The sequence below is a fragment of the Anguilla anguilla genome, chromosome 9 (assembly GCF_013347855.1).
Source record: "Anguilla anguilla isolate fAngAng1 chromosome 9, fAngAng1.pri, whole genome shotgun sequence".
Lineage (NCBI taxonomy): Eukaryota > Metazoa > Chordata > Actinopteri > Anguilliformes > Anguillidae > Anguilla > Anguilla anguilla.
The window spans coordinates 33148661-33160571 of NC_049209.1; the positions used below are offsets into that span (position 1 = coordinate 33148661).

General features: G+C 42.8%; 1 protein-coding gene across 2 annotated transcripts in view; it reads right to left on the reverse strand.

Annotated features, from left to right (window-relative positions):
- The window catches only part of LOC118235729 (A disintegrin and metalloproteinase with thrombospondin motifs 2-like), a 66651-nt gene extending 55696 nt beyond the window's left edge, over window positions 1-10955 (reverse strand). For both annotated transcript variants that reach the window (XM_035433441.1, XM_035433443.1), the window contains exons 1-2: window positions 10776-10955; window positions 9031-9425 (exon numbers count right to left, since the gene is read on the reverse strand). In XM_035433441.1, the coding sequence (XP_035289332.1) occupies window positions 9031-9425; window positions 10776-10860 (480 nt within the window). In that variant the 5' untranslated portion in view covers window positions 10861-10955. The remainder of the gene's footprint in view (window positions 1-9030; window positions 9426-10775) is intronic.
- Window positions 10956-11911: the final 956 nt, after the last annotated feature.

Here is an 11911-nt window from a genome sequence, read left to right on the forward strand (position 1 = left end):
TGTCCTCTATCCTCTTCTTCCCCCCCTTGAAGATGAATGACCCTCATTGCCCTTCAAGGATTTTTCTTTTTTTTGTTTCCTATATTGAGTCTCACATACACAGCATAGACACTTTAAAGCAACAGCACATTCAATTTCCTTGTGAAGGCTGCAAGTTAAAATAAATACTTAAAAAAAAATAATAATGGATTTCACTTTTTAAAAACGCAATGCTACTAGTTGTTTGATGATTATTAATGCTCTTGGGTTAGGAATTAATTCTGCATTCCATTTGATTTTGCTTTTGGCATCCAGTACCACAGACCAGATGGCATCAGCATAATGCTATACTTGCCACTCAAGCTGTGGGTGGAGTCATTAAAGATGTAAATGATGTAAATGATCCCTCCCACAAGTTGACGTGCTGCACACAAGATTTTTATTTATTTATCTAACCAAACCCCATTAGAGGGTCTTCATTAACATTTGATTGGTACAAATGTGCAAGGGGGTGCTAGAGTGAATTGTTCTTTCTTTTCTCTGAAACAAAAAAGGAAGAAGCAAAGGAGACTGGATAAAACAGTAGGTCTTTTAGGAAACAACAGATAAAAAGATTGAAGGAAAAGCCTTGTGCTTGTGTGCATTTGTTCCGTGCACCAGTAACCTTGTCTTTCCCTCTTAAGACATCCCCTGCTCTTTTCCTCCCTTTCTCCGACAGGGCTTGCTCTCTTCGTTTTACATCTTGAGGAGGGGTGTCAACCTGTCACTTCCAAACAGTAACACGCAGTAACATACCTACACTGCTGGGCCTCATTTCTGTATCAAGGGAGCATGAGAGAGAGAGGTAAATAGAGAGTGAAAAAGAGAGAGAGGGAGAGAGAGAAAGAGAGAGAGACAGCTCTCCTCTCTTTGAGGCATACAATGGCAAAATCAGTGAAGCTTTGGGACTGCAGTAAGATATGTTAAAACTGAAGAGAGAGAGAGAGAATTAATATGTGTGTTTTGGGACAGCAATAAGAAGATGTGGAAGATGAATTGGGCACCTTATCAGGGATACATTTCACCGCTTGGTCACTCAGCAATTAGTGTCCCAACTGGCTAGGCTATGTTCAGTAGATATGCATGCCTGTATGCACAGTAAGCATAAACACACACACACACACATTTCTGCGTTCCCTCTCCCTGTGGCTCAATCTAAGCAATGCTGGAACATGTTTTTTAAAAGCACCGATGCACGTTACAGTGCAGCACGACCGAGGACCAAACGTGGACATAAATTACAGTCATAAATCACACTTATAAATCCCCACTCCGCTGGAATGTGTGTCTCGCTATGGGATGCCCTCAGGTTGTGGCCCTCTGTCTTCCAGGAAAGTTCCAGAAACAGGTTCGCAGGGTGAGCCCCTCCCCACCAGCCGTTCACCCGCGCAGTGGGTTTGAGAGATTAAGTAACGAGGGGTAAACAAACGAGCAGCGCTGGAGAGCCTGTCATTCCATACGAAAAGGGGCACTCGCCAGCGGGATCACACAGCGCCCCCTCTGGCTGATTTGGGCACATGTAGCCTGTTGGGAGGCTGGAAAAATAATTACTTTTCTGAGCTCACCTGGTTGACTGCGAAGTGGAGTGATACACCAGTCCTCCAGCAAGCCCTCCAGAAGATCGTGTGTGCTAGTCTACCCTCTCAAAGGGACTCAACATTACTAATGGGGCGGAAAATAGAATAGAAAAGGGCGATCATACCTCTGGGATTTCCATCTGGTTTATAGTGGTAGAGAGGAGGGCTTCAATTGGATCAGAGAAGGGTGGACTGCATGACCAGCTTAATTAGAATCAGACAAATATGTGTATTCTTGGTTATTGACCAAGCTGGATGAATCATCCAGCTGATGGACTGAGATTTTATTGTGTGGAACTTTGGAACGTACACAGAACAAAACTCTATAGTCACATTTAATAGTGTCCAAAAGTCATGTATCAAGGGACACACTCTTCCATTTACTTTATTTTATCTGTTTGTTAAATAAAATTGAATACTTTGAAAAAATATGGTTGTACGATGCTGTACGGTAATGAAACAAAATTTAATTTTTTCCAACTGTTGTTGTGCCCTCAAAATGGAGGCTAATGAGAGAATTCTAAAGCTTGTTTCAATATTTAAAAAAAAACAATTTTAAGTCATAGACTCTCCTCTGTGAGTGGGCCCCATCACTGTCGGGCCACTTGAGCGCCACTCAAGGAGGGTGACAGGCACGGCCCAAGGGGCTGTTTTTGGAAGTGGCGGAGGACTGTCCTTGTTTGCTCGCTTTTCTCCCCTCCAGGTGCACTTTCCCTCCACTCTCACCCTCCTTCACAGAATCAATAAGTAATAAATCCTTCACTTTCTACTGTCCAGTGCTGTGTTTAGGAGGGGCTTTTTTTCTCTGTTGTTTTCTGTTCGACCTGCAGTACCTCTTGTGCGGTGGGACAAGCGGAATGTTAATGACATCATCAAAGGTACCGTCGTCGGCTCCGGGAGCTCCTGGAACGGCCGGCTCTCCCCTTTCTCCCAAAACCGCCCCGCGGGACCACCGCCACCCGTGCGTTTTCGCATGATGGCGAACGCAGCTGCAGACGCAGTCCCTGCAGCTGTGCTCGCATGCAGCTGCACAGCCTGCGCATGCAGATTCAGCCCCGTGTGCAGTCTCCCACAACCACAACACCGATAATGATGGGAAACAGAAACACAGACCACATCCTACTCAGTGTTCAGTCAACTCTCACAGGTTATGACTTATTCCCTCTTTAAAGGCTCATTTAAGCCCTGTTAGGGTCTTAGAGGGTTAGAGTTTTAAACAGCGTCTACAGTCTGGGTCTGACATCAGCTTCAGAGCCTGACCTGCTCAGCTTCAGTACCACATCCAAAAAAATGGGCACCATATAAAACAGCACGCTCTATAACTCATCCAGGGTAAAGAGATGTAGCCTGCACCAGGGAAGCATTAATAAAAATGGCAAATTCTAAATACAAAGTCTACAAAAATAACACAATTTAAAAAAAAGCAAATACATGGTGCTTCTGCAGCATGCTATCCCACACAAAGCTGTATGCAGTTTGGGGTCAGGGAGGGCCTCTGGCCCCCAGGCAGTCTCTGGGTCAGATTTCCACAGGATCCAAAAGACCCCCCTTAAACAACCCCCCCCCCCCACCCCCAAGTTCTTACAGCAGAGACTGTTAATCAGGGAGACTGCACACTAAGACCACCTTCCTAGGGTTATAAAAACTGGCTTCTGAAACAAACCATGATGACCACAGTACTCAGGAGACTCACATGACTTCATCACTTTCAGTTACGCATCAACAAGTGGACACATCACAGTCCAAATTAACACTGTTCTAATGGTTGTATTTAATTGTAATACCATACACGTCGTTATTTTACAAGCATCGGAAATTAGCATATGCTATAAATGCTGTGATACATTGCATTGGATGTTGTTTGACAACAATCTATGTTTAAATGTATCTGTCCCTATCAATATTTTTTAATGGTAAGGAGCAATGAAGAGTTCCACAATTCATAGCTTCCAATGATAAGCGGGTATAGATAATGGATGGATGGACAGACGGATGGACGGGTATAGATAATGGATGGATGGACAGACAGATGGATGGATGGATATTAATACATCCTTTCTGAATGTGCGCAGGAGGAAAATGCTACCAAGGCTAGTCGAGGAAATGCATGAAATAAATGGAATGCTTCACATGCATGGAAAGAGAATCAGTAAAGCCATAAAAGCCTCGGCCACCATTTGACCCAACATATGTGTCCAGCTAGACATACCAACATTTATTATTCATCCAGGTAAGTGAAGCCTGCTCAGTGTAGGTTTGTCCTATAAGTCCAAGGAATAAGCCTTTTTAAAAAATATTAACATTTTTGAAAAAATTTCTACCAACTAATTGTTCATTCACTGATTTTTTCTGATTGTTCAAATGCCATTTGGGGCACTGCTGTGGCAGTACATTGAGCAAGGAATTCAAACCGAACTGCTAAAGCAAAAATGCCCGGCTCTGCAAACGCAGAGTGTAAAAACGTATGCTGTGTAAGTCGCCCTCCAAAGCAAATAAATAAAACGAGGAAGCAGCGATTTCAATCACCCAGCCCCTAAAACATTTATGGAGGCACCTGCACATATTAGGCTTCCGACTGCATACATTTTGACCGGAGCGGTGCTTTAATGGGACCGGGGGGGGTGGGGGGGTGGGGGTGCTTGTCGGCTTCATTGACATGCATGAGGTCGGCCTTCGCCTCAACCTCGCGTTGAAGCGGAGCGGCGTGCACGCTCAGCACCGCCCCGGGCGCGAAGCCGAGAGCGCCGTTTCCACGTAAACGAGATGAGGCCTTGGGCAGACGCCCATCAAAACGGGTGGAGCTGTCAATCACACTCAGACTCTGCCCAAATTGCCGTGATGCATCACCAGCACGACCACAGACTGGCAGGTCTTCATGTCGGCTCAAGCCGAGTTAAGCTCGTCTGACTGGCTCGTCTGAGGGGGCAAGAAAAACCAAAAACTGGGGAGCAGAAACATACCCTCCAGTGTACCTCACTAATAACCATTTCACAAACACTTTAAGTCACGAACTACGCACACGTGCATACACACACGTAGAAAGATACACACATACAGACACATGCATGCACACACACACTCACACACACACACACAGTACACACGCAGACACATACACACACGCATGCATGTACATACACACACTGAAAGATACACATACAGTACAGACAGACACATACACATGCACATGCATGCATGCGTGTGCATACACATACAGAAAGGTACACACACGTACAGACACACACATGCACACACACACACACACATACAGTACAGACACGGACACATGCACATGCACGCACGCATGCACATACACACACATACAGACACACGCACACACGCATGCATGATCTTACACATCCATACCGGCAGACGCACACATACAGAAAAATATACACACGTACACACACACACACACACACACACACATATATATATATAGTATATATGTATATATTGATATAGATATATATGCACACTCAAAGTCAGTCCATAATAACTAAAGACACAGTGAAATGAGGGTAAACATGGGTAAAAAGAGGGACACTAGGAAGATATCAACAGGCAGACAAAACCAGTTTCCATCCCCACATCCTCCCAGATCCGAGCTCAACACATCTCTGCATGCCTGCCAAAGTTGTGCCCACCACAGTCCATTACGATGGATGTAGATGTCACATTGTATTTACGATACCACAGCAAAGAGGTGCACAAAACATTTTTTTAGGCAGGGCCAGAGTTTGGTCCTTGAGGCCAACTGATGGGTTATTAACCGGCTGGACAGGAGTCACAACAGGGTGACTGGCCATGCAGAAGGGGAAATGTTTTTGGGTTACGTGGGCGGTTGGGGGGGTGGGGGGGGGGGGTTGGTGGAGGTTGGGGTGGCGCAGTATTCAGCAGAGGATTCCACTGATTGTAATGGAATGAGACTGTTCTTTTTTTAAGTCTCCCAGTGCTAAGAATCTCCCAGTGCTTTGGAAGCCATACTGCCTGGTAATGGAATTACTGTTATTGGAGACTTTGGAATTTCAAACTGTGCAGTTATATCGGAGTGGGTAATCCATCAAAATGATTGTTTTCTCAGCTCCTACTGTTTGCTGTTACAGTGAGAATGAGAGGTCAATGAAATAAACATGCTTGGTCTGTGGCAAAGAACAATATAAAGAGCAGTTCCCAGTACTGTGTGTGCCTTATTGTTGGTGGTTTGCGTATGGGTGTGTGTGAATGCATGTGTGTTTTGGAGTGAATGGATGTGTGTTGGCGGATGGGTATGCACATGTGTGAATGAGGGATGACTGGGCGGATGGGAGGATGAAACGAAAGAGGGCTGTTCTGTGTGGACCGGCCCTCTGCTGGTTGATGAAATAAAAGGCGTGACTAATCATGCCATGCTGCTCGCTTAACAGGCAACCACAGCTGGATCTGTGATCCAAAGCACCCCTAACCTCAGAACCACGTCTGGTCTCTCTGAAACCCAAAACACCATAACCCGAGAACTGCAGCTGGGCTCACCAGCGGACAGCTTGAGGAGACAGGAGAAGCCACGCCCTCACCCCCTCTCCCACCCCCTTCAGCAATCCCTGCCTCTAACGAGAGGATAACGAGGATGGACGATCAGCCAGACAGGACGATGGGCAGTCCCCGACATTTATCAGTTTGAAAGAGTGCAGGCGGGGAGGGGGGGCGAAAGAGATGGGGTGGAGAAGGCCATGAAAGAAAAAAGAGAGAATCCAGGAATCCAGAAGAGAAGGAGAAGGCGGGGGGTGGGGGGTGGGGGGGTGGGGGTTAGTGGGGGGTTCATAAGACAGGAATTGGGTCCTCAGAATCCCTGGGCCTCAAAACATGAGGGCATGGACTGAAGAACACAAGGATCGCTGAGGTAACCGTTGTCATGGCCATGGCTGCGGATCATAGCAACCAGTAATCCATGTCTGGGTGCATGCTTCGTGTTTTTGCAGCAGCATATTCTAAAGCTACAAATTCAAAATATGTAATGAAAAGTTATATTTGTATTGTACTTGTGGTATTGAGCAGATGCACGACCACAACCATGCACTACAGGAAAATAAGAAAAATAACAATGATTGAGACAATTAAAAAACATACAGGCAAATATATAGTGCCACTTATCATTTTCATATTTTCAACCAGTTATTGAAAATATATTTTAATATATTATAAAAAACACTACAAAAAATAAAGAAGATTAAAGCAAAAGAGCTTTAGGGAGAATATGATTTGAGAATTGTAATACGATTCAACCTCAAAACTACATACTTGTTAAAACTAAAAAACCTGTTAAAACACCCCTTTCCTACAGAGACAGACAAACCAATTCACACTTCCACAATGAAGAATATATCCAGACACAATCCCGCAGTTGCTTCATTTTCATGCATGCAGCGCTGCTCTGAAGTACAGGTCTGCTGCTGTATTGAAAATAGATTACCACAGCATAGCCTGCCCTTCCCTGCTGAATGCTGACCTGACCAATATACTGGAGAAAATATATTATATTATATTATATTATATTATATTATATTATATTATATTATATTATATTATATTATATTATATGCTTTCTCTAACTCTCACTCTCTTTCTCACTCTCTCTCTCTCTCTCACATGCACAGTAGTGCTACCCTTAAGTTACCAAGTTTATCTCTGGCAATCACAAGCACTAAGTACTCAATTGCCCAAAGCTTATAAACCCATAGAATCAAAAACATGAAAGTTAATAACAGGGTGAACTCAAGACGCACAAACCGAATCAGAATAAGAGACACAAATTATTTCTGACAGTTATTGAGCTATCATGTCAGTCATTCACTGACATAAATGTGCATATTTATGTTCTAAGTAACACACGCACCACAGATTTATGTGAACACTATTGTATGCTATCTTGTATGAGAGGAGGGACAGAAAGAGAGAAAGATACAAAGATGTTTCTGTCCTATTTCATGTTTGTGGTTCCCTCTATGCTCTTTAAAAGTTGCTGGCTGCTGGAAAAAAAGAACAAAAATCTGCTGCTTTCAACTTTTTACTCTTTTATTTATTCCGTTGGCCTAGATGTAAATCCCAAAGGAGAAACTAACGGTTAATAGTGATGTATTAACCAAGAATCAGCTGCCACTTGCTCAAACAATCTGACTACAGTTGGTTTTAATCGCTCACAAATGAACCAAATGAAAAACAGACACATAAATGGGCGTAGTGTGGGAATACACTCTAACTTTTCTCCAGCTCTTCTCCATCTGATTAAAGGGGAAGCTCTCGTTTTTCTGTCTCCAACCTTGACCCATCCATAATCCCCCTCCCCAAATTTTTTGTATTACAGCAGGTAAAGATTCACATAGGTGAGGGGGGGGGCTCAGCCAAAAACCAATCAGGTTCTCATGGCCACACCCACCTGATACCAGTAATATTCCGCCAGTTAAAAGTGAGTGCATGTCAATATATGGTATAAACATGTAAAATGCAGCAAATATGAACAGCCTGTCATTCAAAATCTATAAAGATATATACAGAGAGTGGGAGGCAAATTGAGACACAAGATTTGACGTGACCATGTTACAGACTAATTTTTATTCTAGAATTCATAGACCTATTAAGAAAATTACTTTAACCAACGTTGTTGACCACTGTCGACGTCTCAGATCAACAAAATGAGAAAGAGATGGGGGAGAGGGGAGACAGAGAGTGATTGCTCTATGTCTGTAACCCTGCCTTGGCAACACTTTATGTTGTGAAGCCCTGCCAGTACAGCACAATTTCAGTTTTGAGTTTCAATTTCAATCTGTAAGATCCAGCTGCCTACCCGAGCAGCCCCCCTCCCCCCGCCCCTTCTCCCTCCAGTGTAGTTTACCAGCCACACAAAGTCAAAAAACTGGGACGAGGCTGCCAAGGAAAGAGACTAATCGCAGGTGGCACTGCGTCAAACAGGGAGCTGAGATCAAAGATCAATGGAAAGAAATGACTGAAGTGACTTTAGACAACTGAAGTGAAAGAAAACAGAGGAAAGTTCCCCTAACATTAAGACGGCCACCTACCCCTGTCCTGTCCAATGATTGAGAGCCTCTGAGATTATTAGCCATTTGCACAGATGTTGTGGACTGTTCACAATGACTATCATCTATGATGACCAAAAGGCATCTGCTGCTTCAGCTCTAGCAGCTCAAGACTGACCGGACACTGTTATCTTTACTAACCGGCAATCTCTAAACTGTCACTCACACATGAACACACTCTCTCACATGCGCACACATAGACACGCTCCCATCAAAATCTAGAGATGTACAGGGCAGTTATTGCACTGAAGAGCTGCACAAATAACACAAATTCATAAAGTCCTCGCTTTAGACAAATTCAGATTAAGTTTAACGTACTGTATATAACATCAACCCTGCACATAACATTGGAACACGGAACTCACCAATCCATCGCAATTACTGATAGCAACTGAGGCGCCCTTCACGTCCGCGACGTCACCAGTGTAGAGGCAGTTTCCCACTATGGGTTCCGTGTGCTTCACGTCATCGTCCTCCTGCCACTCCACCCTGGCTCCGGGTGCCACCAGCCGCGAGTTGGGCCGCAGGCGCAGGTGGAACTCCCGGCCGAAGACGGTGACGTTGTAAAACAGAACCTCCCAGGGTCTCGTGCGGCGATCCCCGTCCTTCTCATTGGCTGCCTCCGTCTCTCTCCTCCATCGCCTGTGCACCTGCCCGCTCAGCCGCTCGGCTGATACAGCGTGCGATAGGAACCTGCCCTCTACATCTGTGCTTACTGGCTTTACCACTCCGTATTCCCTTAGGACATGCTGTAAAGAGTCTGCACACAAACAAGGACCGAGTTAAAGACTGCGATGAATTACACAGGCACTCGCACGCGTGTATACAGCCGCACAAATGCTCAAAATTGTCGAAGTAATATGTTGGCAACTATGATTTAGTTGTCAATTTTTATAGTTTAATATTATAATTGCTGTGAACTATTACATTCCCTTAATTATTTTGACACCGTTTACTAAGCCCCAATAACAAATGTAATTATTGCTCGGTACTGTTACAGTAACATCTTAACAATTAAAGAAACTCGATAGCTTCTTTTGACAACAGAGCAAAACTTTTTTAAAGAGGAAATTACAAGCAAAGTGTCTGTAACGCCTGCTGTGCCTGTGTATTTCACCTCCTGAATCCGGAGAAGGAACAGAGGACGGAGAAAAAACAAACAAACAAAAAAAACATTAGGAGTAAGGTACATCTGGTGAGTGTCTTCAAGCTGTCATGTAGACTATTACCCCCCCCCCAGATGAGTTATAAGCCAACAACTATAAGATAATTTACGCACAAAATCCATCCTCTGCTAAATACACAACGGAATCACCTAGTTTGCCGTTTAACGCCTTAAGCTAAAACTTGAATTATGAAGCAAGCTGGCATCGTTTTTCTTCGAAAGCGATTTATATCTTGAAAATAGTTCTGGCACATCACTTATAGTAACATTTTGAATTGGTACGTACATACGGTCTCCTCGTTTTACATCGGCGCTGCAATGAGCAACTTTACCGTCTGCAAGGGGATTCAATCAGCTTTATTAAAAATACCAATCAAAATCCTAGCAAAATAATTGACATTATTAACCTGACGTTACATTTAAAGGTAGCGAAATGTTTTCCTTTACTGCACTTAGGACCTCCTTTCGTAATTATAAACCTTGATCAAGATTAATTTCAGTTTATGTTTTAATCGAATAACATCATCTTTTCAGTTTTATTAGGATTCACTAATGAACATTCTTCGACCATAAGCATTTCTTGTCAGTTCATCAGTATATGTGTTTTTAATGCGCACAAAGTCAACGTCAAATATCAAAACAGTAATAACAATAAACATAAAGTGCTTTTTTTCTCTATAGTTCGTGTATTAGAATTTGCAATCATTTTGCTAATGGGAGAATAAGGAGAAGACAAGTTGCCCTGGTGATTATATATGCAAAATATGCAATATTTTCTCTAGCTGAATCTTGGCAATAGATTCATGAGACAGATGTACAAGATGTGCATAACTGAGACATGGAAAATAGAGGCAGAACTGCTTGCAATGCAGAGGGGAAATAACATACATTAACTACATTCAGACTTAAAATGAAGCACAAAATGTTAAAAAAGGTCCCACATACCTATACTACTGGCGATATAAAGGCTGCTCGTACGTTGACAGAATGGAAAAATAATTATAAATGCAAATACAGACGAAACATCCATGGCAGTTCCGAACTGTGCACGAGAGAGACGGACTTTTGGATCCAGTGTGTTTAAGTTCCCTAGACCAACGATCCGCCACTTCGGCGACAACAGCCTGCAACTAACAGTAAAGTGCACTGCGAGGGAAATAGCTCTCTCTCTCTCTCTCTCTCTCTCTCTCTCGCTCTCTCTCTCTCTCTCTCTCTCTCTCTCTCTCTCAGCTGCGCACACTTGCGCGCATGTTCTCACAATATATTGTACACGTTGAGTACCACCACATTAGCGATAGGAAAACTTATATACAGTAACATTATTATTATTATTATTATTATTATTATTATTATTATTATTATTCAGGGGTGCTCAATAAGCACATCAATATTAATTATAAAATAGGTTATTGTTATAATTATAAATGATAGTAATTATGAAATAATGGTGTTATTATTATTATTATTATTATTATTATTATTGTTGTTACTTTCTGTGTTTAAACGCATACCTGTACGTTCAGCAACAAGAGGTCATTGGTACAAGAGCTCCCCCTGTGTTGTAATTTGGAAATACAACTCCATGAATTTTTACAGGTGAATCCTGCGCACTCCTTTCCTTGCCTTTGCCTTATTCAGCGATTACCCGCAGTCTTTTAGTGCACGCGAAAATACATGACATTCGTGTTGATCAGACCCATGGAGGGTAATCCCTCCCCGATGAAGCTCGAGAGGGAAAGGGATTTTAATTTTTTTGAAACAGTTAAAAAATTTGAATAAAAAGCAACTTACTTGTATGTGATGAAACTGTCGTATTGAAGCATAAATTATTTGCCACAGCTGCCACTGTTCAGAGGAAACGTTGGAAACAACGTTCATAAACAACGTTCATAAAAAAAAAATCATAACAAAGCAGAAAAAATTGCTCACTTAAGAGTAAATTTTCATGCTGATCAACATTAAACATATTACTGATAACTTAGAAGAATGATTTTTGATCCTGATCAGCCTAAAAAGCTTTAGCATTTTGCTTAGTTACTCCTCTCTCTCCTCGTTACACCTGACCATATAAGAAAAGGTCA